This window comes from Salvia splendens, chromosome 22 (genome assembly GCF_004379255.2).
Source record: "Salvia splendens isolate huo1 chromosome 22, SspV2, whole genome shotgun sequence".
Classification (NCBI taxonomy): domain Eukaryota; kingdom Viridiplantae; phylum Streptophyta; class Magnoliopsida; order Lamiales; family Lamiaceae; genus Salvia; species Salvia splendens.
Genome location: NC_056053.1, coordinates 4,978,448 through 5,004,671, shown reverse-complemented (window position 1 = coordinate 5,004,671; position 26,224 = coordinate 4,978,448). Strand labels below are relative to the sequence as shown.

Genomic DNA, 26,224 nt, shown 5'->3' with positions numbered 1-26,224 from the left:
AGTATAATATTTGGAGTTTTGGATTTTTGGTTTTAGAATATTTTTACGCAATTTCGGATAATTTAGTTACAACCGGTTTTTATAGTTCGGATTTCCAATTTTTGGATTCAGATTTAATTTTTATGAAAATTTAGTTTGTCGAATCAGATTAGATTAGGAAAAAATTGGAACTGAAATTCGAACACTCGCCCTTGAGCATCAGAAAAATTACAAAAAAAGATATAGAGAATAAGACTGAGGTTGGATGATTTGATGTGAAATGTGTGATATCAAAAAAGTTATTTTAAAAAAAAAAAAATAAATAAATCAGCTCCCCACACCCTTGGTCACCATGCATTGACCGGCCGATAGAAAAAGAGAATATTTAAAATAGTGGAGTATAAATTTAAATATTTTTTAATTGAAATGAAAAAAATTAATTTGGGTTGCCACACCACGAACCACGGCAGACCATGTTGGCTACTCGTTGCGGTCATATTGCTAGTGGCCTTAATTGAAGGTGAATAAATAAGAGAAAGAGAAAATGTTCGAGAGTAAAATTTGATAAACTATATTACCACAAATATAAAAAGTAACTAATTTTTGTGAACGGACTAAACTAAAAAAAATATGACTAATAATTGCAGACAGATGAAGTATAAACATAAATTCCACAATACTCCAAAAAATTGGCTGAGTAGAAAAAACAAGTCATCATATCCAGAGAATATAGTCTCCCGTACATGTGATTATTTCTTAAAAAATGATGAATTTACATATTTTACACTTTCTAAAAAATTAAAGAAAATGCACTCCAAGGATTAATTAATTGCCTAAAAAAAACTTCCAGAGTGTTGGCTATTATTACAGCAATTCCAACACAAGGCTTTTTTAAGGAAATTGAAATTTAAATTAAATGAAAATATAGCCAAAACAGCATCATTCAGTCAAAATATAGGTATAGATTGAAATAAACAGAAATTTAATGTAAGATAGTGATGCGCACTTTGCAATTCCTAAGAAAGTGTTTGTGATTACAATATTTTTATACTAATAATTAACCCCTTATTATCAAGAAAAATCCAACTCTGTCTCAACCATACACACAATTAACACTGAAAATAAATATATCTACAATCACAAATGGAGGATGATGAAGAAATCAGTATACATTCATTGATACATATAATGAACTATTGGTGGAAAACTGAGAATTTCTCTTGTTTCTTTGCAAGTCTGAATCTTATACATATCAAAACAGCTATGTTACACTCAGCCATCAAATGATGATAGCAAAACAGATGAAAGTACAACAAAATCAAAGAATAACTTATCAACTCTCCTAAATTACAAACTTCCCTAGCAACCTTACCAGGACAAGTTATGAACAAAAAATACTGAGCTTCGTTGTCATCAGAGAACGCAGGCCGGTCATGTGGTGAGAAACGCAGATTTCTTCTTCTTGTAAAGTCAAATAAAACAGGTATATCAACATCAAATTACCTCTATGAAAGAGCTTTTTCCCCCTTGAAATGCTGCCAATATATGTACATTGTTGGACATCAAGAACTGCCACCGACCTCTGTGGCCCGTTGCCTCATCATTTCCATCACAGCAGCCCTTCGTCGAGAATCGGACTGCTGTTGCAACCTTCTCATGTGCTCATTCAAGTCTCTGCATAAGTATGTTAGTATGAATGTGGGTTTTCTGATGATGTGTGAAAATGAAAGAATAGTGAGGCATGAGTTTCTACCTGCAACGTGGCACGCTGCATTTTGATTCTTTGCATGCCCGTGAGTGAAGCTGAAGGAGATACCACATTTTCTTGCACAGAACACAACCTCCTGAAGCACGTACCTTGCAGCTCATACCGTGTCGGAAGAGTCCCTTCACCTTGCGACAGTTTGGATATTGGCAGTGTAGCGTACGGCATTGAGAGGCGTGCACCAAGAGCTCGAGCATTTTTCTCAACTGCAAGTTCAAACATTAAGGATTACATTACTTCCTGTAAAGCACTAAACACATAACCACAGCATAAAAAGAGAAGCAACTTCACTTGTTTTTTATTGCAACTGTTCAAGCAATTTTGACAGCATTTAGATAACACTTAGTTATACCATTTCCGATCTAGCAGTGCATCTCATTTATGTTGTTATCATTGCTAGCATGAGTACCTGTGTCACTCTCATCTGGCGGGCCTCTTTGTTTTGTGCATCACGGTCATTAGATGGATGATTTGTCAATACATGAGGATGATTGATTCCCCCATCCTTCGAGTAACACGCGTTGCATACATCATATTCGGGGCATGTCTCGCAGCGCCAACCTTGCCCGGTTTCAATGTCAAGGTTACATACATTACATGTTGTCACAAAAGCTGGAGCAGTCGGATTATGGAGGTGATAGAGGACCATCATCGACGAGTGCTTAGCTCGGCGAAGGGTATCATACTGATAATGGTTTCCTTGACAAAGACTAAGGAAAGCCTGTCTGGTGTCAAAGAATTCACTCTCAAGAATCTCATCTTTGTCTTTAGTATCATCTGGAACGCCGTTGATTTCCACCTGCCGATCCATGAATTGCTCAGTCAAAATGTTTAATTATCTGAATTAAACAGAATAAGACTAAGTGCAGAAGAGGAAACGTACTCCCATGTAACGATTAGGGACTTACAGGATATAGTGAATGCTTGTCCTTCTGATTGATAGGGTGTCTCTCTCTGTCGTCACGCTTTCTTTCCACATCATAGCACCTGAAGTGAAAAAGATATGTTCACTTCGATGAATTAACCAGCTTGATTCACATCATGATTAGTGTACCCTAAATCCATTAGCTCCCATAGATTGAAAAATTAAGATTTCCACCGTGGATGATTCCAAAACAAAATTATAGCCAGAGTATGTGTCGGCTAACAAGGAAAATAGCATTATTCACAGCAAGCAGTAATTAAACTCTTGATTGGCAAAGCGAGACAGAGGTCAAAAATTCCTCACCTGTCACAAAGCTGAAAATTCTTGCACTGTCTGCAAGACCAACTTTTTCCCGAGAACATCAGAATGCAGCAATGTGAGCATGCGGGCTGCAAGTGAACCATGATAAAGTCTTCCTTCATTGTAAGTATTGTCTCGCCCAGCTGCGGAAAGAAAGTTAGTAAAGAAGAACTAGAAGAAACAAGTTGTTGTCATAAACAACAAAAATAAATAACATAAAATACATATATGCTAAATTTTAATAATAGCATTTGTAGATAAAAAGAAGCACTTGACATTACCTTATGCATTAACATCAGATCCTTCGAAGCATTGCCAGATAGATCTGTTTGGCCAGATGCTTTGAGAGATCTTTTGGTAATGGTCTTTTTTAAAGGTCCCCTTTTATACTGTTTTCTCCCATCCTCATCTTGTTGCAATTGGAATATGATGTCCTCTGCAGCACCAGGCCAATAATCCCCATCGAAGTATGGCAACCTAGCTGCAGTTACCTTTGCTCTACATTCAGCAGTGGTGACAAAGAAATGATCATACAGATTAGTAAGTTCGACAACAATATTTTCCTTTGCAGCTTTCCTCAACATGGCCAGATACCTGAAACCCAAAATAAGATTCAAGGGTGTGTATTAGGCTATGAGCAGACAACCCAAGACTACAGTCTCCTCATAACCATAAAAGGATCGAACTTACCACTCGCGAAGTTTATCAGATTTTGGAGTCTTCTGAATTTCTGGATGGCAATACAAAATGTAGTCTTCTCCCTTTAAAGGGGGGCAAGCCCAAATATAGCAGCTAGTGAAACCACGCTTCTTACAATAATCCAAGTATCCAATCTGAAAAAAAGAAGACAATATACTTGGTAACTGAATGCAAACAACAACTTTGTAGCCAAAAGCGATTGCAAAATAACGAATATCTAGAAGCTTGCCAGAATTTCATGGTACACATATGTTCGAAGAGCCTCTCCACTCTCTGCCTTGACATCTGGCCTGAAATACTTAACAGAGTCCAAGTAAGAAAGGTAGACCCTGCGGTGATTGGGTTGTTGACACTCTGATCCAAATTCTTGAACATACATGCCAAACAGGCATACTTCAACACCTTCTATCTTTTGAAATAATAATATAACCTGGAACATAGAAACGGAAGTGTTAATAATTACAGATGTCACACAAATCAAATACCAGTTTACATTACCTTTCGTTTGGTACACGCAAAATAGCAAACTAATCTAAGTTAGGATATAAGGATTCCATCAAATCAAAGCAATACTAGTAACCTGTTTAGTTTGGCATATTTTAGAGTTGTCTTTCAATTAAAAATGACAATCTTTTGTATGCCAGGGTGAATGTTTTATAATGATATATTATCAAAACTGGACGTTCTGCCAATTTTTGATTCGTTCTAATGTACTAGATGAACTAAACAAGGTACTGAAACTCTTGTGCTGGGTAATTCCCAATAAATACATGTATATATCCCACCTTAGACTTATACGGGTACTCCATTGGATAATTTTCCTCCTGGAAAATTTCAAGAAATCTTGGTTTAACTTCCAACTTCTTGTCCACTGATGACACCACTCTAACAACAAGTGATTCTGCTCCTGGGACCTGGAAAAGTAATAACAACAACATATTAACTGGAATCACGAAAAACTTGGAAAATTAATTTTTATATTTAGATTCAATTTTTCAAATAGTTTATTTTCCACTGAAGGAAATTGATATTCAGTTCATCACACTCTTAACATCTTCTGATTGGTAGTGTTTTCAAGAGAGCAAAAAGGAGGTTTGGAATGACTTGGTCTTCAAGTTCAAACTCACATCATAATTGAAATTTGAGATATTTGTTAACCCATGTAAGCTTAAAGGAGAATATTTGAGGTTTCAAACTAGGTGCATCACATGCACATATCTCAGCCAACTTATAACAAATCTCAATATTGAGATAAACACATTATTAGCAAACAACTCATCATGTCCATAGGAGTGGAATCGGAAATGCAAAAAACATAAGCAAAATCAGATCACCTCATCATAACTTTTTCCTTGAGCCCTTGCTCTATCCTGCCTTTCTTGCTTCAGCTTTGCAAACAATCGCTGCTCCATGTGATCACTCAAAATTGTTCTAGGCAAATCTTTTGCTCCTAGAACAGCACTCTGTGGTAATGGCACACGTTCTCCTCTTTCAACTTCTTCCACATAACAATTTGGACAAGTATATTCAGCTTGTCCGCCATCATTTCTTTTACCATTGAATAATGCACAAATCTGGTGCTGCCAAGCTTCACACTTGTCACATTGAACCCACTGCAAATAGTAGTGCATTTCAGTAACACATGGAAAATTTACTAAGTCATGGTCAAAACAGAACATGTGGTCGAGAATATATGACATACCCATTCTTCAGTTTCCTCCTCATTTTTCTTTTTCTCCATCCTTGCTTTTGGAATAGGAGTTCCATCAGCCACTATTGTGTCCCCACGGGTCTCATTATAGCATGAAATGCAAAAGAAATGACGAGTATCACCAGCTCCAACGGTATAATACATATGATTCCTTTTGACCCGAGCACCACAGGGTGTACAATATATAGGGGGTGGTTCAAAGGCAAGCTTCTCAACTGCGCACAACTGGCAAGAATTTTCACTCATTGAGTGCTCCATTGCCTGGTTCTTTTCTGCTTTTGCTTTGCTCTATGAACAAAAGGTGAAAACGTATTTTAGCACAGTGATGAATAAGCGTTGAGTTTCATAAGATGTAAAGGCAAAATGTACCAAGTTCAGCTAAAGACACCACATATTTGTACAATCTTTTTTCCAATGCCAAAATATTGAAATCATATTAAAAGGTTGAATACAAACAGAAACAAAAGAAGAAACTAAGGGTAGCGAACAACCACATAAATTAACAAAAAATATGCTTCCACATGTAAATGATAATCAGAGGCATATAAAGGACACAGACATCCATGTAGCATGTCTGCAGAAATCTTATCAATAAGAAAGAATGCAATTATAGGCCTCGCAAAGTAGACATGACAGAAGAGTGCTAGACTGACCTGGCCAACCCAACGTCTAAGACCTGCAATATGCTGCCGGACTTGCTCAGGAGTGAACAACTCTGTCAATGATACTCCCTTGATTTTTGGCTTCCCGGACTTGGATGTACTCTCAGGCGGTGGATTTTCCATCTTAGGTAGTTCCAACTCCTTTTCACTCTTAACAATCTCATGTGTACCATATCCAACAGGATTTTTCGATGCAATAGTATCCCCTTCAGGTTTTGGGGGCTTTTGCACATACTTACCGTCTGAGTTATCCCCTTTCATTTCGATGTTCTTGGAACTCAACTGTCCAAGACTTCCAGGAATTTCCACTTTTACTCGAGTACTTACATGCTCCAGAGGAATGTGAGGATCATGATACTGGTCAGGATGCGGTGCGTCCTGAATGGGAGATTTATTTACTGCAAAAGACAGTGCAGCAGGAGTTCCAGTTTCAGAGACTACAGGCTGCGGGACTTGTTCAATTTTCATGCGTTTAATGGAAGGATGTATGTCTTCGGGAGTTTCATGCATCACAGGGCTCATCTTAGGCATTGACATTCCACCAATTTCAGCAGCATCACATGATTTACTGGAAGCATTGACAGAGTTAGCCTGCCGGGAATTTATCTCAGCACGAGCAAGTGCCTTCATTTGCGCCTGTTGCATATAACACTTCACAGGAACACAGACAGGACAGCTTACATCACGACAGCGTCTATGATGATTGAGTAAAACTCTAGTAGCACAACAACGTGGATACGGACACTGAAATACATTGCAATGTTCCATATGTTTCAATAGCTTTTGAACTGTCAAGCAGTTGGACTCTTGGCATTTTCCTTCTGGAGCAGGACATCGACGAGCATGCCGCAAAAACAAGAGCCACCGCTGTTGGTTCTTGAACTGTCGTTCACGATTAAGGTTATTGGATTGGCGTGTACCGTTGCTCGCGCTGGGAGGTTCAGCTGATCTAAAAGCATCTGATTGACCAATTATTGATTCTTCAGACGATAAATTATTTAATTGAGCTACATCTTGGACTACTAATCTATGCTGGAACTCATCTTGCACATTTTGGTCCTGTGAGAGTCTTCCAGATACATGAGACGCATCTTGAGAATTGGAATACCACTGACCATGCAAGGCTGCATCTGGTTGAACTCCACCGGGAGGACCACCAAAATCACTTTCTGAGTTAGAAAACTGCTGTGGAAGCAAAAACTGTTGCATCTGATCAGAAGATTGACTGAGTGACGAAGTCATATCCTGTGGACCAGATTGTTTGGACAGCATCTGACCTCTAGATCGGCCTTCCATAGAGTTATGTTGGAATTGATTGTGTATATCAGAGAAATCGAAGGGGTCAGAGCCTTGTGAGTGCATACTTCCATCACGATTCTCTGACCCATGCCCTGGCTTTGCCTCGGAAACTGTATTTGTCGAAAGGTGAGGTTGAGTAAAAGGTTCATTCTTTACCGCAAGCTGGTTCTGAGTTAGCCTTTGTTGGACCTCATTCTGGACAAGGTGCTGGCGCTGAAATTGATGAGACTGCTGCTGTAATTGTTGATGTTGATGAGGTTGCGCAAGATTTTCTCTAATTGAATACTGTGGCTGAAAATTCATTTTCTCTGATTGATCAATTGGCTGAGACACTGTTGTCGATGGTTGTTGCACAGAGTGTACATGCGACTGACTATTAATCATCATAGGAGAGTTTGTCTTTGGCATTGACTGGATGGATACACCATTCAAGCTCTGATTATTTATCATAGATCCAACTGATGAATACAAGTTTCCCGACCCTGAGGCCTCAGAAGCACTAATTCCATGTCCATCACCTATCACACAAAATACCTTGCAGTGAGAACAAAACCTAAGAGCTCAATTGAGATAAAGTTTCTTAGTATTAAACACTATTGTTCTGTATTTCACAACATATCACATGCACACAAAAGAAAAAGAGAAGTCTGAAGAGACTAGAGAGAAATCCATACCCTGCATTACTGGTTGCTGCTGTTGGTCAAAATTTTGATGCATGTGCTTGTTGGAGTTTCCATACACTGTCCCTGATAAGTAGCCCTCCGTTGTTCCAGAACCATTCATCATGGACATATTGTTACCCATCATGCCCAGCCCTCCATTTAAGGGCCCATTTGATAACCCATAAGACTTCTGCTGCAGTGTAGATCTGATTCCACCACCCATGTGGCCCCCAATATTATGTAGGATACGACTGTTTTGACCAATACTGCGCTGCTTTTGCTGCATAGGCTGCGATAGCATAGAAGATTCACCAGCTTGAAATGTGCCAACATTATTGGATGACTCCATATTCATGAACGACTGGTTATTAGCGTTGCTATTCACTTCGCTCGTGTTGGAGTTATTGAATCCAGGAGTAGGCATCATTTGACTGGCCATCCTCTGAGAACCCATGGATGTCACCATGCTATTTCCCCCAGAATTGACAGAGAAAGCAGAAGATGACTGTTGATATCCACCAGACAGAGCTCCTAAAAGAAATAACGTGTGAGATAAAAGTTGATGGTCAAGTCAAGACTAATGCCTAGATCAGAATACAAAAAGTACCATCAGATGAACTAAAAGTACCGCCACGAACATGGCTAGAAGACCCATTTCCATGCATCATGTAGTTCCCAGAATTGACACCGTTTGGTCCAACCGTATTGGAGTTACTGTTAACCATAGGTGAGCTATCTACAGACTGAGTCCCCTTTATGTTAGAACTTCCACTTTGTTGCAATCCAGGAGTTGGAATCATTGTACCAATAGAAGGAGACGAATTAGTATGAGAGAACTGCTGGCTGTGATTACTCATAGGCAGTCGTTTGATCAGAATATGGAGACGGCTTTCCAAAGTTGCTAGGTTCAAGTACTCATCCTGACACAATCCGCAGGAAAATGAATCTTAGTTCTACTTAGATACACCTGAAATCACTTTTACACATATTTTTTCACAAGAAACAAAATTTTATTCACAAAAGTTATTCTGTTCAAATCAGAAGGGATATATTATCAGAAAAAATGGTGCAGTATAAGAATAATGTCATTAAAGAAGAATAGCTTGCAACACACCGTTGTCGTGGCACTCTTAAACAAAGCCTCTTCTAAGCGTTTAACTAAATCGATCATCTTCTTACGGGACACCTCATGTGATTGTTGACGCCGCTGCATAAGAAATTCCCATCTGCAAAAGAGCAAAGCATCAACTTAGTGTCTCAGGGAAAGTAAAGCAGCAAGTATACAAAGAGATATATGGAGCTTAATTCATGCAAAACATGGAAGCTTTCCAAGAAGCTTGTCTTCCATGACAAGTTAGCAAGTGCAGAAGTTTATCAGGTTAATATTTTTAGAATGCCGTGTTTTGGATGTCTACATGTATCTGATAGCTCATCTAATGTCAAAAATCAAGAGAATGTGATCGACTACCTAGAATTTAGATACTGCATTCTTAAAAACACATTTCCAAGAAGTAGCTTTACATATATCCTATTTCTAAAACACAAAAAATCATGCAACCTGACATTGAGAAAGCAAAACTAGTTCCCTGTAGCAATCGTAAAACATGGAAGTATTTCAATAATAGATAAAATAATGAAATTCTTACATCTTTTCTTGCATATATCTGCGTATTTTCACATATTCAGGATCTGTATTCTGAATACCACGGTGCATACTCTGATTCTGAAACTGGTTGGGCATAGGATTGCCATTTTGCTGTGGTAGCCCAGGCAACATGGTACCAGCTTGGTTCGGTACCTGCCCTGGAAACTGCCCAGAATGGTGCGTTTGCATGTTCATGGTTTATTTGGCTCAGCATATATGTAGTCAGAGTTCCATATAGAAACCATTAATAACTAGTTGGAGACCTGCAGCTATGAATAGTCAAAGTTCCACAGAACGACAGAATCCAATCTGACCAGAGTTCCTGTAAAATGAAACCGACAAGAGAACTTCAAAAAGAAAGGGTATCAAGCTATCAGCTGAAATTTCAAAAAATTACTATAACAAAAGTTCAGCATGCAGACATGATGCAATCCCATTGCATGCAAGGAGCTATTCCTGTGCTTTTGTAGCAAATCACAAACTTAATCTTGAGTCCTGAAGTTGCTATGCAGCATTTAATTCACATAGTTTCAAGGGCCACACTATTTAGAACATCAACTAGGAAATTAACACTTCAAACAAAAGTTAAGATAGAAGCATCCCAGTACATGAAGTTATATAAGCAGTGCATCAGAGCAATGGTCTTTCCCAAATAGTTTGGCAACGATGCTATTTTCGTTTCAACGATTATTCCTTTAAGTAAATGTGATGCATCTTGGTGGTGGCACAAGTGAAAAGCCTGAAGGAACTAACTCCCAACGTAATAAAAACTCAATCTTCAACTGATAGATACATGCGGGAGGCAATCTTAAGCATAACATAGACATTAAACAAGATTAATATCAACTGCTTGACTAACATCAAGCCACAACTAAATCAAATTGCTAATAAAGAAACCCTGATCACATGCATAACATCATAAAAACAGTCAAATGAAGCATCCCAATCAAATTCCCAGTATCAAATAGATCGCATACAGCCGGCAGAGCTAAGCACGACATCCAGCTAGGGCTTAATCAGATTTGGGGGAATTCGAATTCGAGCATCAAGTTTGATCGAAAACAATATCAATTGACAGATTAATCCAACAAATTGTCAAAAATCAACTCACCCACTGAAAATGAATGACGGCGAGCAAAAACGCAATCGCAATAAGCAGAGGCTGAGGCAAGCAATCAATTACGCAAACAAGCAATTCAATGGCCAGCTGAAAATGGCGGCGCCGAGTGGGTTGAACGGCGTCGTTCGTTGTCGCGGTTGATTTAGGGAGGAAAAGGGGTGATTTAGGCGATGGGCATTTTCGTTAATTGTTTCTTTTGTGGACTGCAATTTCTACAATTTCATCAATTAGTCCCAATATTAAAATAATTATTTTCTAATTGACCCCATTACTTTCGTGGTATATTGAGTTAGTCCCTATTTATAAGGTGTCTGTGTCAACTTTGTCCGATAAATTGGGTTTAATCATGTAGTGTTGTAAAATGGTGTTATTTTATTTGTAGACATCTCCTTACTATTTTTGTATAAAGATATCAACTTTATTTTGTGGATACTATCTAAAATTCTGAAATTTACTATTTCTATGTAAAGATATCAACTTTACTTTGGGCATAGTATCTAATATTTGTTTGGCATAGTATCTAATATTTGTTTAATAAAATAAATCTAAATACACATCTATTAATAATATGAAATCCCCATTGTTAAAGTATGAATATCACACAATACGATTTTAAAAATATGATTTCTATTGTCAAAGGCATGCCTATCAAAGACCATACCAATTGTTAGAGTTTGTATATTAGAAATCGCTTGAACAATATCACACAATACGATTTTAAAAATATGATTTCTATTGTCAAAGGCATGCCTATCAAAAACCATACTAATTGTTAGAGTTTGTATATTAGAAATCACCTTTCAAGTGATTGAATACTGTAAAACTCTTTATTTTATTTTCCAATGGATGCAACAGATTATTTTTGTAATAATGTTGTTATGTTTTACATTTAATGAATGTTTATTGCACGTTTAAATGTATAAGTAACTTAACAAAGTCTAAGTCTTTGTTTTAGTAGACCGCTTGTGGGCATCGTCCACTTTAAGGTAACACGGTCAGTTCTAAACAAAGAAAAATAAGAATTTTTATAACCCAAATAGGCCTAGACTACCTATCGTGAAAGGTTGCAATGTCAGTCCGCATATTTTTAAGCCTTACTGAAATAAGATGACATTGGTGTGGTAGAGCACTAAATTGGATCTAACGGCGAGACAAGTCTTTATGCTATCTACTGAAAGACGATGTCTTGATAAATTATTTATTTCTTAATCAATGTACGGCATACGATATTGATTATGCACTACTTTGACTTACCAAATGGTGCAGATTTTTCGCAACCCAATAATCCTGGTATATTGGGTAGTGGTGATTAATATTTAGTGGTGCTAGGATTGCTATTATATTGAATCGTGCGCGAGATGAGTCTCGTTTGATAACGTCCTCAAGAGGAGCTCGAAACAAGGCTTTATTATTCGGAACTTAGCTAGTTGGAGTTTGATTACTCTATGAATAATAAATAAGTGTTTCTTGCTAAGTCCACTCTTGGAATTAATAAGACGTTAATTAATTAAGTTCATAGCAGACACTAATTAATTAATGGACATTTCTATCTTAAGCGCTAGAAATGAACGACAAACAAATGGAAACTCGAATTACTTATAATTTCGGATTTGGATGGGCAGTGCAATATTACTTCTGTAGTGACTGCTCGTAATATTCCAATATAATCTTGTATTAAATTGTGGGTTCAATTTAATTAGTAAAAAGCTAATTGGGGGAGACCATATCCAAAACCTTCCATAGATATCTGACTGAGCCCAATATATGACTTAATATAAATAGGAGAATAAAGAAGACAGAAAAGACAATTAATTATTGCACAAAAATTCGTCCCTCTCCTAATACCTATAGGGGACGAAAATTTCTCCTTCAGCTCACCTCCGTGAGATAGAATTTATGTCTTCTTTATTTAAGTCATAGTATTCTGGTGAGATCAACTCACACTGATATAAGCCTACAGTCTGGAACCAGTCAGAAGATCCGTGGTTTAATACTCAAGATCTTCATGTGAAGAAGGCGCTAGCTATCTTCGATTCTTTGAAGAATCCTTAAGGTAAATTGGCTAATCCGTAGAAAGCATGTTTTAGGTACATGAGATAATCGCGCGAATAGAATTTATCTAAATAATCTGCTAAATAGATCAGAATTATTATGTGATCAATTTAATGCTACCGCTGCCAACCCCTTCACTAATTACATAATCAATGTGATCATGTTATAGATTTTTTATTATAGTTTGGCATGATTAACAAATTAAATTTAATGCATACAAACATCAACTTACTATTTTAAGTTTATCATCAAGCTAAAATATGGGAGTCATTTGGACTTAGAACTTTAGTTATCATAGTATTTAATTAGTTTTGTCGTGTTGGCGGCAAAATCTATGTATAAGAATAAAATTACTGACATTTTATCATAGTATTCTAGTACAGTTATCATGGATGGCATCACTGTGATTCTATCATCATAGTTGTAACATATTAAGAGTGAAATTCAAAATTAATGTATGAAAAATTAGATTTACATTTTTTTAGTTCAACAGTAGGAAAATCACGTTTCAAGGATCTTAACACGTTTGACGTACCCCGACTAACTATTTTACCGTTGAATCCATGAATGTATAATAAGTAATTTCATTCATCTCATTATTATTATGGAGTTAATAAATTGATCATTTTTTTTATCATTACATGGTTTTTTCAATAATTATTTAATGTATAAGTTTTTTTTAATATTTCACTGCATTTATTTAGTTTGTCTCTATCTCTTAAAATTGCTATTTAAACAAACTCCTTTTGGATTCAAACAAACCCCGTTACTTCATCACTGTTGGAGAATATTCAGTTCTCCTGAATCAACCGCTATTTCTAGAGAAGATCAATCTAATTCACCCCTCCAAATCTCAAAATCGACAATCCAATAAATCTCGAAATCAATCATTCAATCCAGTGACGGTTGCATTCGGTCAGCAGCAGTTGGGACTATGAGGAAGAGGGAGAGAGAAAATCCCTGCGCGATTTGCGGCCACTACCACAAGTTCGAGGAGGGCGAGGTCTGCGGCATCTGCGGCCACCGTATGCCCGCCGGCGCCGACAAATCCGCCGCGCACGTCAGCGCCTTCCCCTCCGAGATCCTATCCGAGTTCCTCTATTTAGGTAGCTTCGACAATGCTGCCCGCAGCGAGCTTCTCAAGTCCCAGGGCATCTCATGTATTCTTAATGTGAGCTGATTTTAATCGATCACCGATTCTCAATTCTGGAATTTGATTTTTGCTCGTTGTTGATGGTTGATTTAATTAGGTTTCTGATTCCGATTGGATTTTTGCACTCGATTTTGTGTTGTGTAATTGAATCTGCAGATGAAACTAATTGTTTTGGTTGAATTAGGATTTTTTTGGAGTCATGATAATTGAATCTCCTAGTTCATCGACTGTCTTGAATTTCAAAATTTCATGGAAAGAATTGTGAGAAAGTATTGTTATTGTTGTGTACTCTGTGTTTGTGGAGTAGGAATGGTGAATATGTTGTTTTCTTGTGATGCTTATCATAATGAAGTTGGGAGTGAGGGTTTTACCTCACTAGGGTGGAGTGGAAGCTCTACTTTGTCTATAATTAAGCTAGAGATTGATTGGTAGCTCGTCTGATCCATTCCTCTTATAGTTGTGAAACTGATAGACAAGTGGATGATTGATGTTAATGAGTATGTATTACACAGGATATAACTCTTTATTGATTGTCCATTGTCATTGGGAGGATACTCAATAAAACGTGTTGGATTCGCAAGTATCTCGATCTGGGACTATTTAGGACACCTATGAACGCATCAAGAGGTGGAAAGCTAGAAGTGTAGAAATCTGTCTTCAATTGTTAGAAGTCTTATCTTCAAATGATAGACGCTATAAGTCTATCTTTATTTTATTAGCCTTTTGAGGGTCCTAATCTTATAAATATAAGTCCCTTTAGGTTTGAGAGGGATGTTGAATCTTGAGTTTAATTTAAGGATGGTAATTACGGTAAGGCCTTGTAAGAGGAGGATTGTTTATTAATATTTGTTTCAGTTCATTACATTCCGTTTTACATCCACTTTCTGTTCTTACTAGTCCTTCCAGCCCCCTCGCCTCTTTAGTCTTTACTCTTAACAATGTAATTACTCTATTAAGTACTTTCCACTCTTATGATTGGAGATGACATGATGAGCAAGTCAGTTTTTCCATAAAAGCATGGGTTATTTCGTACACAGTTTTCAACATTATAAGTAGTTTTTCATTATTACCGCCAAAGACAACAGTCTGTTTCTTTCTAGTTGCTTGAATTTGATTGTCTCAATTCAGCTAGTATTTTCAATATGCTGAACTTTTAACATACATTTTCTGTGTGATATTCGATCATATGGTAAAAATGTGCTGTTCATTATTTTTGAAGATACTATTTTCTGTGGTGCAGACTGTCCCTGCTTGTCAGAATTTGTACAGGAACACTTTTACCTATCACTGTCTACAGTATGATAAAAAACTGCCATTTGAAGATGCAATTCAGTTTCTGGGTAAGTTTACCTGGCTAAGAGCAATGATCTGCTCGAATGGATCATAAGAAACACAGGGCATCTCAAGTTATTTGATGTTTGTCGCTGTGCAGAATCAAGGTTGTGAATTCCTATTATGAGTTTCCATATTCTGCAATCTTGTTGTCTCTTAAGCAAAATATGCCTTTTCTGTTTCTTATCCCTCGTTCTGCCCTCGTAATTCACTTCTTGTTTTGATCCATATGATTTAACTCTCTAAAGCTACAAATTTTGCACAATCTGCTTTTTTTTTCCGCATCTGCCATTGCTCCATAGCATTTGTATACATTCTATAATTTGATTGATTCATCACAGAAACATGTTTATGCAGAGCAATGCCAACAAGAGAGGGCTCGGGTTCTTGTGCACTGCATGACTGGTAAAAGCAGGTGAACTTATCATCGCAATAACGAGGCTATTTCGCCTTAATTTCCTCATGCATATATCAATTGTTCTTGCAGTTTATAGGATTTTAAGTGGAGATCATAGTCAAGATTCCTATCAACGTGACATATAATATCTTTGGCAGGTCTCCTGCCATAGTAATGGCTTTCTTGATGAAAAGCAAAGGCTGGAAACTCTCACAGAGCTATCAATGGGTGAAAGAACGCAGGCCTTCGGTCGAACTACATCCAGGTTTTGGTCACACCTTTCTTGATGAGATTGTATTAGCTTCAATCATCTCCAATATATAAATTTTATTTTATCAAAATTAAAGATTAATATCGAATAATTGGATAAGAAAAGCTACGGTTCTCCAAGAAATATCGAATATATGATGTTGATCCAGGCAACCTCGTTTCATCTAACACGTTCAAGCTTTGATTAAATGCAGCTGTGCACCAACAACTCCAGGAATTCGAGCAGAAACTGTTTCACTCAATACAAGATAGTGCTGTGGGCATGTCTTCTTTAAGCTTTGGCGTTTCAAGGCCAAATGATACACCATTAGCCCCAGCAGCAGCTCCAGTTTTCACTAACACTAGCAGTGCTTCGGTTTTCGCCTGTCCCTCGCTCAACGTGCCCCCTCAAGAATTCACCTTTGGAGCAGGCCTAACTCCAGAAGCCACACCACATAACTCTGGTGTCACAACCAGCACCGCCAATATCCCTGCTGTCAACGACATTTCCATGGATGGTTCTTGACTGGTTGGGTTGAAATCACACGTTGCTCTTGAGAAGTAGGGTTTTATAGCGAAGGTGGGATGGTGAAGTGATGATTTTCAGCACTCTAGCTATTGATGAACTCATTGGAACCTAGCCACCCGTCTGTCTCTCGTGAAAATCGATATAGATGAGAATTCCTTGGTGTTGAATTTTATTTGTTTTTTGTTTTATTTAATAAAATACGATACTTTTCTAAATTCATATATTGGTCCTGTTACAGATATGACTGATCAGCCAATGAATTAGCAATATCTGAAAATGAAGATTTACCTGCACAGTTATCGCGTACGAAATGAATGTTTACATTTTATTCGAATTCAGTTAAATAGTACTATCATATTATACACAAATGACTCTTGCACACCACTTGAATGGTGATGTTATTACAGTTGTAAAAATGTAAATATTACAAACAACAAATCCTGCAACACCAAGCCATTCTCAGTTTGTGTATACATGGACGATGAACCCCGTTCCTGCAGCTACAAAATGCATGTCTCGAGGGATGATTTGGCAAGCCACAACAAGCCTGGATCGTTTCTTTGGAGCACAAAATAAGGTTCGGTGTTCCCTGATTCAACAACAATGGCTTGTTCATGGAAGCCGATAAGTTTGAGTATTTCCACAGCAGCTGCAGGGCAGATAATCTACTATGAATACGGCACTTTTAATTTGACATAGAAAGGAGAATCTACTGTAGTAATTTGATTATCTTGAATTCCCCTTTACAAACTTAATCCACTAAAGGAGTGCTTAGTTTGTGTGATAAGATGATCAAAAGAGTTCAAAATTAATCAACCCATCAAAAGCGATTGATAGTTTAACCTATATATTATCTTTGTCTATCTTAATACAAGAAGATGGAGAATAGAAGTCGACAGGGATTATAGGTAAAATCATACCTTTGTAAGTAACAATATTTCTTTGGATTAATGTATTAGCCTGCAAAATTTTATCGGAAATATTCAAAAAACGAAGAGTTTAGAAACAGGTGTAGGATCTAGTAGACTAACTGCAGGTAACATACCTTTCTGAGTTTTCTGAACTTCACATCATTTGGGTATTCCATTGCGTTACTGCAAGCAATGAAAGAGAACATCCCTCATTCCTTTTTCAATGTCTGATTACATAAAAAAAGGTTGATGTTAAGATAAACTAAGCATACCTGACTATCTTGATTAAAGTTTGTAGAACCCTTTCCGTTACCGAGGGCATAGCTTCTTTTCTCAATGACTGCACAGCGCTTTGCAGACGATCACAAAACTCAGTAACAGGGTCTTGAATCATCCGCAACTCCGGATCATCAAGATCAGGTTCAGTGCTGTGGCTCTTTATTGTCAACCCACCGGAATCAGGCTCTGTTTGCATCTCGTCTGGATGAGAATTGCTTGGACATTCTTCACCAGGAGTTCCACTAACATGATTTGGTAACTCTGAAGTCAAGTCCATTTGAAGAGGCTCGGTGTTTTGATCTCTTGGTTGATTTGGGTCTGCTTCTGCACTATCAAGCTCAGGTTCTAGTATGGCGAGCCTTTTGTCAAAATCTCCATCAAGGCTGGATTCAGTGGGACTAGTCCTGGAATCATTGGGATTAGATTGTTCATCTCGGGCAGTCTCAAAGTGGTCTTGTCCTGATCCCGTGTAAGGCTCAAGTTGCATACTGTCATCTCCATCACAGCCATCTGGATTAGGTTTAGACTCATTTGGAATGTCATTGATATTAGGATCAGGTACCTGCAAAACCATCTGTTAGCTGAGATCTCTTTCTTTATTTGACAATCAATATCTAGGGTGTCGTCACATACCACAGATGACCCTGAAAGAGGAGTGGATGTGTCAGCCAAACGAGCAAAAGCTGCATTCGCTGAAGCAGCACGAGCAGTAGGAAGAACAGAAACTCGGCCTCCAAGCTTGTGTGATGAAACTACATTACTGTCGGGGTCAAACTCCTCGTCATACTGTTCGGAAGGGATACCTCCAGTAAGAGTGTGACCCCTTGATTTAGTCCAATCAAGAGTAATAGCTTCTTTGTTAAGCTGTTGCACCAGACATGCATCAAATGAGCCGTTCAAGCACTGTATGCAAGAATCGGTATGCAATAGGGATTGAAGAAAAGCAAAATCTATTGTCTCCATACCTGTGAATCCAGAGCAAGGAAATTTGAATCATGCTCGGAAAACACCATATGTGCCTAAAAGAATACACATGTCAAATAATTAGCTTTTTGTAAGTAGTAGCTGTAGAACAAAGAGGAACGCAATGAAGAAGACGTCTATAGAAAATGAGAACGTACTAGCTCATGCAAAAGAGTCTTCTTAATTTTTTCATATTTCCTGAAACCCTTGAGGTCATCAGTTCGAAGTCTGAGTGAGATCTCTTCTCCATGATTCTACGAATTCACACACAGAGAGTTCCAAAAAGACATGGTCAACTGTCAATTGATTCGTGATACATGAAGTTCGAGGATGGCTGAGGGGAGCAGAATTTTAAGCAGCCACAAAAGAATAAATCAACCTCTAATGACAAACGTTACCTTGTTGAAACCAAGGATGCACTGAGGACTGATTCCAACATAACCTTCAGGTGCCATCTCAGTCAAAATTCCCACCCGCCAACGATGCTTTAAAAGGAGAAAATTTCAAAAAGATTTCATCACAACTAAGATAATTTCTAAGTTATAAAAAGAGAGGGTGGAAAAGAGTATGAAACAAGAAATACAAATCTGTTATCCCACTATATGGGGTTGGCCATATAGATTATATAGTATATGCCAGCAGTAAAGCTACATGTAAGGTACCTTATTCATAATTGCAACAATTCCCGGATCTGAAGCAAGCTTATGCAGCAGTTCTAGTGCCTTCGATGCAGGAGGGTTCAACTGCAATCATTCAGAAAACATCAGTTAGCTAATATAGATTTCAAATCCTAGTTAACACATCATTTACTACCTAAAACATGGCTCTCCACGTAAATTAGAAAAGTTCAAAGCTGATTAGCAGACATGAATATTGAGTACTGCAAAACATACCACTATTCCAGGAAGGCTAAGTGTTCGAAAGTCACAAAAGATATAATTTCCTTGAGGAAGTTTGGGTGAGTTATATGATCTCCGGGAAATTCTTTGCTTCAATCTTTTTTCTTCTTCATCAAACCCAGCTATCCTCAGGTCTACCTTTGCCTTTTGTAAGACTTCATCAACCTCACCTTTGGGTACTCCCATCATTCTAATAGCTTTTCCCTGAAACATAAGGTAGAGGAGCCGTTGGCGATAATTCAAAGACTGGTTCAGGAAAAAGTCGAGCAATTATATATACTTATGGATACGAAAAAAGACGCAATAAAATTGACAAAAACCGTATTAACAGCTAATGGGACTGCATTAACATTTATGTTTCCTTCAACACTTCGAAAAGTAAGAACCATTGCCATTCCAATCCCAGGGAACATTGTTAAACAAAACAAGCTAAAGAGTGGTCTCTGCACCTTAAGAATTGACGCCGTTTCCAAGCTCATCCGAGAATGTTCATCAGAAAAAGGATACAGCAGCTTTGAATTTTTCTCAACCGGAACGAGCAGCCTTAGAGTATCAGCCTCGACATGAGTGAGCTCTCGCAGCTTATCACCAAACTCCTTAAGAGTGGCACCTTGATTCATCTCAACAACAAAATTTTGTCCCCTCCAAACAACTGAGAAGCTTTGCAAATCCTGGTGCTTCTCCATATTCTGGTCATATAAATCGAATTGAAAGGAGAAAATGCTCAGGATTTGTGTTACTACCACCAAACACCCTAAAACTCTCAATATCCACAATAGATTCAACAAATGCTAAATTCACAGCTATCTATTGGGATAAATCAATCTGACAAATTTTAACTCGCTATTAATTCATGAATATATCTACTTATTTGCATCCAATCAACAGAAACCAGTCGAAATTCACAGTTCATTAAAATCTCATATTACAACTTGATGAAAATGAAAAAAATCAATCAATTGATTGCTCGATATAGGCGATAAGACTCTCCAAACTTTAAATTGAGCGGAATTTCAGCTGAAGAGGAAAGAATTTCCCCGACTAAAATTGTATTTAGCACAGCACAATTCGACGGAAACTTCTAGATCACTTTTTCACACGACAATACAATAATTTAGAAAAAGATGCTATAAAAGAAGAAGGAAATTCGAGATAATTTACCTGAATTCTGGTGTTTGAAGATGTCTTCTTTCTCAAGACAGCGAAAATGAATTTAGCTAAAATTATGAATGAACTTGTTATATATACACGTCGCCGGGGGAAGCGGGTGGCGTAATTTAGATTGACCGGCAGAGAAACTGCTAACATAAGCGGTTGGCGCATAGTTACGTATCTGCTGACGTATTGAACGCTCCGTAAAAAATTGTAAGAGTATTACGTTTACTTTAAAACATTTTTTAACACAATATTTTACTTGAGCATCCGCAGCGGCGTCTCGTCGCTTAGCTCATGGGGGAGGGGCGGGACGCGGGACAGCCCGCCACGCACCAGCGCCACGTGGCGAGCTCTGGTGCGTGGCGTGACGCCCACTCCCCGGCACGCGAGTGAGCGTCGATTTTTTACTATTTTTAATTATTTTTTTAAAAAAAATCTGAATGAAAAATAAAAAATAAAAAATTTTACCATTTTTTTCTTCCTTTTTTACCGTTTTTTTTTATTTTTTTTGAATTTTTTCTTTTTTCCAAATTCATCTATAAATAACTTAATTCTCCCACCATTTTTTCCACACACAAACACTACACTCTCACAAACACCATCTCTCTTTCCTCTCCAATTTCTGCAAAAATGTCCGGTGACGGAAACTCCGGCGGCGAGGGCGGCGGCTACGACTTAAACGCGTTTGTCGACTGGGGGGCATGTACAATGTTTTAGGTGCTTCCGGTTCCGGTTCGTCACCGAGCACCCAAGGCTTGGCGACGCCGGCGTACCAAACACCATCTTTTCCAGTTGATGCATACTATCGTACTCCCTTGGGTCCGAGGAGCTCGCAAACGCAGGGATTATCCCAAATTAGAGAGGATATTCCGGATGAACACACTCTGGAGGCGATGGAGGACGGAGAGGACGACGACCGTCATCCATACACACAAGTGGAGACGATGGCTCTGTTCGACGCTTGGATCAGTACGCCGAACGATCCCATCCTCGGGAATCAACAAGCCCGCAAGGCTTTTTGGGATAAGGTCACCGTAGAATACAACGCAAATAAGCCGATGTGGCCTTCCACCGCAACCTGAAGATGGTTCGGGCTCATTTTTGAGCGAGCCGACAGAGATGTCAAAAGATTTGGCGGGATCTACAAGAGGGAAGCGGAGCAATACCAAAGCGGAGCCAGTGGAACCGACATTTTGAGAGCGGCTTTGCGAGGTGGTCAAACATCTTGATAGGTGGGCCGGTGGTGTCGATTCCTGCGCGGGCTCGAGCTCGAAGCGCACGAAGCATACGGCTAGTGACCAATACTCGTCTAGTGAGGGCGGGGAAGGCAACGCCTCACAAGAGGTTGAGTTCTTGACATCCGATGCAGGGGGCTCCTCCGGTACACGACGTCGGCCGCAAGAGAACAAGGCGGCGAAGGCGGCTAGAGGGAGGGGGAGGGGCCGAGGCGAATCAAGCCAGACGGGCTCCCAAGGACCGCCGTCCACCCTAATGTCCATGTACTTCACCGCCACGATGGCTGACACTTCCCGCATGACGTCTCCCCAATATCAAGCCCATCTTGCCGACATTGAGTATCTGGTAAATCAACTTGGTATTCCGCCTCCACCTAGCTTGAGGGCACCGCCACCGCCTTCAGGGGATGATTCCCCGGCGGAGTAGTTTTTATAATTTAAGGGTGCAATTTTTAATTTCTAGTATTTTAAATTATATCTTTTTTTATTTTTTTAGGATTTTAATTATGTGTGTTTTTTTTAATTTTTTTAGGATTTTAATTATGTGTTTTTTTTAGGATTTTAAATTGTAATTTTTTTTATTTAATGAAGTGTGTTTTTATTAATTGAATTTGTTGGAAATAAAAATAAAAAATGAAATTGAATGAATAGTTAAGGGATGAGATGGTTAAGAGATAGATGGATGCATATGATGTCTCTTAGTTAAGAGATGATGTAAAAAGTGCAGTGGGGCCAATGAATAGTGAATGGATGAGACGATTAAGAGACGGTATTGAGACACGAATGCGGATGACCTAATACCTTCATACTTTAAAAGTTACTACAACTTATAAAATAGCACATATTTTAATATATAATTAATAAAATAAAAGATAGATAAAAAAATTACAATATCTATACATATATAAAAGTTGAGTTTTGGGGGCCTCTTGGGAATTAAAATTTTTGGTTTGGGATTATAATGTGCCATTATAAATATTTAAATGAATATTAAAACTATATGATTAAAGGATCTCTAAATGTGTGATTAAGGTAAAAAACGTGTGACTAAAGGGCCTCTACATTAATTTGCAGTTACATCATATGAAAGACATATGAAAGGTCACAGAATTTTTGAAGTACCAATTATTTGTTTAAATTAATCCATAATAAATGGAATTAGGATAATTGCAAATAATTAAGATTGAGAAAGAATGCCAAAAGGTATTACATTTTCTATAAATTTGGATTCCTTTAATCAAATGCATGTCTACATTGTGTATCATCATCTCTCGATTAATGATTTTTAATTTAATATGTGGATTGTATTCTCTATGTTTATGATTTGATATATTTTTTATATTGAAGATTCATATTTCTTTGCAATATCATGTAACCTATATTTTTGCAGCAACATGGCCTGCCACAAGAAAACGAAAGAAGAGATTAGAAGAGGAAAAGAGGAATATGTAAGTTCAACTAACATCATATCTTAACATTTTTTCCCTAACAAATCTGCAACACAATTGGAAACCACAACATGTTGTTTGAACAAAATGTACCTTTCAGGTGGAAGTGCAACTACTTCAGTTAGTGGCAGTGTTGGAGCAATAGAATTAACGTCGGTCTTCATTTGACGATCGTTTTGGAAAAATAGAATTAACATCGATCTTGAAGTTTGCAATGACAAAGGATTTGGAATTTATAGAACAATATGAAAAGAGTATTTAGTGTATAGGTGGTGATGATGGTGGTGGCTAGAATTAATGTTTGTAAGTATTCCATATATACATTTTCATGTTTGATGGTACGAAAGTCCAAGATATTTCTATATTTTTTGTAAATAGTTTGGCCAATTAGAAAAATTACAATCCATTTTCTTCAATTTCTTACGCGTTGATATGTTTTTCTATTGCTATTACTTAATTTCATATGGTAAGTATATTAGAGTGTGAATAATATTACTAATAATTTGTGAATTATTACTCTTGAGTGTATTGCCATTTGTTATAATTTTTTGACTGAAATCTATTTTTAGTATTGGTTACTAATATTTTAAATGTTTCATGTAAATATCTTGAAAATATATTTTTATGTTATTTTTATATGAAAGTCTTTCCTGACATTATGACATTTACCATATCCGCGAGTTAAAAAAAATGATTCTCTTTGAAATACTGGTCTATATACGTGAGTTACAAAAAAATATATACTTATGGAAATGGATGCAAACAAATCGGCCACACAATCTTATGCATTAAATCACAAAATGATAGCCATGTTGAGGTTGATGAAAGTTTTTTTAGCTGTAAATTATCGTTATAATATTAAACTGCCTTATTGAATTTTAATATTATATTTGTAATTATTAAATGAAAATAATATACAATGACATTCATGTAAATATAAAATGTTATTGTCTTTGCTCATCTTAATTTTTTAAAATATATATGTAACTATTAGTTGCATTAGCACATCAATTTTATATAGTAAAATTTAAATTCTATTAATGTATTGATATGTAAATGTTTATTATTCATAAAACAAACACAAGTATATTAATTTAGACTAACATCATATTAATAGCAATATGTGCGTATTTTTTTTGCCAAATTCACGGATTAATTTAGACTTAACCTATATATAAAGGGGAGTTTTGGGGGTATTTATGAAATTATCATTTAAGCTTAAATATATAATTTAAATACTACAATCTAGACATTTAAGAATAAAAACTTTCTCACAAAGGTGCGTAGTGTGTCGCTACAAGTGGTCAAATTTAATTTTAAAAAAATGTGTTTTGTCTCTTCACTTCCACTTGAATAATTTGAAAGGTCACAAGATATAAAGGATATTTATTATTAATTTAATTTACAATAAATAATACTATCCCATTGAGATACTATAAAATCTTCTCTAAATACCAATTCTATTAATAAAAAAAATACTAAAGTGATTAACAAAGTAAAATTGAACTGGGACGGAGGGAGGATTTATTTATATTTCGCTCATTTGTTGGTCATGATGATTATATTTTGACGTTAAGGGTTTAGGATTTAGGTTTCAAGGTTTGGGTTTTTAGCGTATTAGGGTCACTATATTGCAATGTAATGAAGCTCGGCTATGATAAAGTATAGTACTAATTTAAATGGATACAGAATACAAAAAAGATTACACACAATTTTGTGGAAATATTAGATTACACACAATTTTTGTACTTCAAAATACAATTTTAAAACCATTTTGAGGTTTGAAAAGCTATCGTCCAATTTTAAAACTTGCAATACCACCAATTTGTTTTCGGAATCAAAACTTGATCTTGTGTTAATCAATTAATAATTTAAAAATCGTATGATAAAAAAATATTTCATCGTGCATCGCACGTGGGTTAAAACTAGTTATTAATAAAGAATGAGTTTCATAAAAAGAAAAATGTATCATAAATTGAGTGTATAATTATAAGGGATGGATACAATATTAAATGTATTTCAAATTTTTTTCATCCATCCGTCATTAACGTCTCATTTATTGAATTCTAATATTGGCAAATTAAATAATTTCTTAAAATTTTTACCGATCTAATATAAGAATTTATTTTTGTACAGAGAAAATAAGTATATTTATTGTGTAAAATAAAAAGAATAATAAATACAAGAAAAAATATGACTGAGAATAATGTTTATATTTTCACTTTAACAACAATTAGCATGTTATAAACCAAACTAAGTACACTTATAAAACGAGTCTATGCCTTTTGACTATCAACCTTACACGAGTAATAATTACCAATTTTACCCCTAATCCGTGCTAACTACAACAATATCAACATTTAAATAAAGTAATACCCTACAGTGTTATCACTACAGCAAAAAAAAAATCAGATAAGGACATGTTATTATGCTATTAAGGACATTAATTTGTATGTCCAATTATACCATCAACGTTTTATAAAAATGTCCTTATTGTTAGTGTTCAAATTAAAAATGGCACGAGACCTATATTATTTAACTGATAAGTATAACTTTCTAAACATGGTATACACATATTTTTATGGGATGAACGGAAATGGAAAGTGCACATATTTTTATGAGACTGAGGGAGTAGTTATTTAAAAAAATTTCCAAACGGAAAACGCTATTAATTGTGTCTTAATTTTTGTGTCCCTAAGTGCATGTTTGCTTTTACTTTTTTTTCAAATATTTATTGTTTAGTTATTTAGAAACAATAATTTTTTGATGAAGATAATGGACATTCCAAATGGAGGAAGACTCATGATATTATTATTATTAGAATAATGTTAAAACAGTACTACGTTATAACGTTG

The 26,224-nt window shown here is 36.7% G+C and overlaps 3 protein-coding genes across 5 annotated transcripts; 1 reads left to right on the top strand and 2 right to left on the bottom strand.

The window, feature by feature from the left end:
* Window positions 1–1,130: 1,130 nt before the first annotated feature.
* On the bottom strand, window positions 1,131–10,955 carry LOC121786021 (histone acetyltransferase HAC1-like). Of its 3 annotated transcripts, none has more exons than XM_042184529.1 (17): window positions 10,759–10,955; window positions 9,649–9,994; window positions 9,117–9,228; window positions 8,610–8,922; window positions 8,015–8,533; window positions 6,033–7,858; window positions 5,371–5,667; window positions 5,003–5,281; window positions 4,454–4,582; window positions 3,898–4,098; window positions 3,660–3,802; window positions 3,251–3,563; window positions 2,973–3,112; window positions 2,653–2,731; window positions 2,154–2,543; window positions 1,733–1,950; window positions 1,131–1,653 (listed from the first exon to the last, which is right to left on the bottom strand). In XM_042184529.1, the coding sequence occupies exons 2-17, from the start codon at window positions 9,840–9,842 to the stop codon at window positions 1,542–1,544; spliced, it is 5,265 nt and encodes a 1,754-aa protein (XP_042040463.1). In that variant the 5' UTR covers window positions 9,843–9,994; window positions 10,759–10,955; the 3' UTR covers window positions 1,131–1,541. The 3 variants fall into 3 exon arrangements, with proteins under 3 accessions (XP_042040463.1, XP_042040462.1, XP_042040464.1); XM_042184528.1 differs by having other exon boundaries at window positions 9,649–9,969; XM_042184530.1 differs by having other exon boundaries at window positions 8,631–8,922; window positions 9,649–9,969.
* A 2,616-nt stretch (window positions 10,956–13,571) lies between these two features.
* LOC121787210 (protein-tyrosine-phosphatase IBR5-like) lies at window positions 13,572–16,698 on the top strand. The gene is made up of 5 exons (XM_042185887.1): window positions 13,572–13,990; window positions 15,213–15,312; window positions 15,662–15,719; window positions 15,860–15,966; window positions 16,166–16,698. Exons 1-5 carry the CDS (start codon window positions 13,754–13,756, stop codon window positions 16,474–16,476), a joined length of 813 nt encoding a protein of 270 aa, XP_042041821.1. The 5' UTR covers window positions 13,572–13,753; the 3' UTR covers window positions 16,477–16,698.
* Window positions 16,699–16,783: 85 nt separating this feature from the next.
* On the bottom strand, window positions 16,784–20,824 carry LOC121787209. The gene is made up of 12 exons (XM_042185886.1): window positions 20,693–20,824; window positions 19,981–20,220; window positions 19,526–19,735; window positions 19,295–19,375; window positions 19,031–19,117; window positions 18,791–18,886; window positions 18,635–18,688; window positions 18,303–18,533; window positions 17,663–18,231; window positions 17,525–17,573; window positions 17,400–17,439; window positions 16,784–17,128 (listed from the first exon to the last, which is right to left on the bottom strand). Exons 2-12 carry the CDS (start codon window positions 20,215–20,217, stop codon window positions 16,980–16,982), a joined length of 1,803 nt encoding a protein of 600 aa, XP_042041820.1. The 5' UTR covers window positions 20,218–20,220; window positions 20,693–20,824; the 3' UTR covers window positions 16,784–16,979.
* Between the last annotated feature and the right edge of the window lie 5,400 nt (window positions 20,825–26,224).

Coding starts and splice junctions, on each gene's coding strand:
- LOC121786021 (XM_042184529.1), bottom strand. CDS start 9,842: ATGAACATGCAAACGCACCATTCTGGGCAGTTTCCAGGGCAGGTACCG. Junction 5,668..6,032: donor TTAGACGTTGGGTTGGCCAG/GTCAGTCTAGCA, acceptor TTTTGTTCATAG/AGCAAAGCAAAAGCAGAAAA. Junction 2,544..2,652: donor ACAAGCATTCACTATATCCT/GTAAGTCCCTAA, acceptor ATGGATCGGCAG/GTGGAAATCAACGGCGTTCC.
- LOC121787210 (XM_042185887.1), top strand. CDS start 13,754: ATGAGGAAGAGGGAGAGAGAAAATCCCTGCGCGATTTGCGGCCACTAC. Junction 15,720..15,859: donor TGCATGACTGGTAAAAGCAG/GTGAACTTATCA, acceptor TATCTTTGGCAG/GTCTCCTGCCATAGTAATGG. Junction 15,967..16,165: donor TTCGGTCGAACTACATCCAG/GTTTTGGTCACA, acceptor GATTAAATGCAG/CTGTGCACCAACAACTCCAG.
- LOC121787209 (XM_042185886.1), bottom strand. CDS start 20,217: ATGGAGAAGCACCAGGATTTGCAAAGCTTCTCAGTTGTTTGGAGGGGA. Junction 19,118..19,294: donor TTGTTGCAATTATGAATAAG/GTACCTTACATG, acceptor CTCCTTTTAAAG/CATCGTTGGCGGGTGGGAAT. Junction 18,887..19,030: donor GCATCCTTGGTTTCAACAAG/GTAACGTTTGTC, acceptor GTGAATTCGTAG/AATCATGGAGAAGAGATCTC.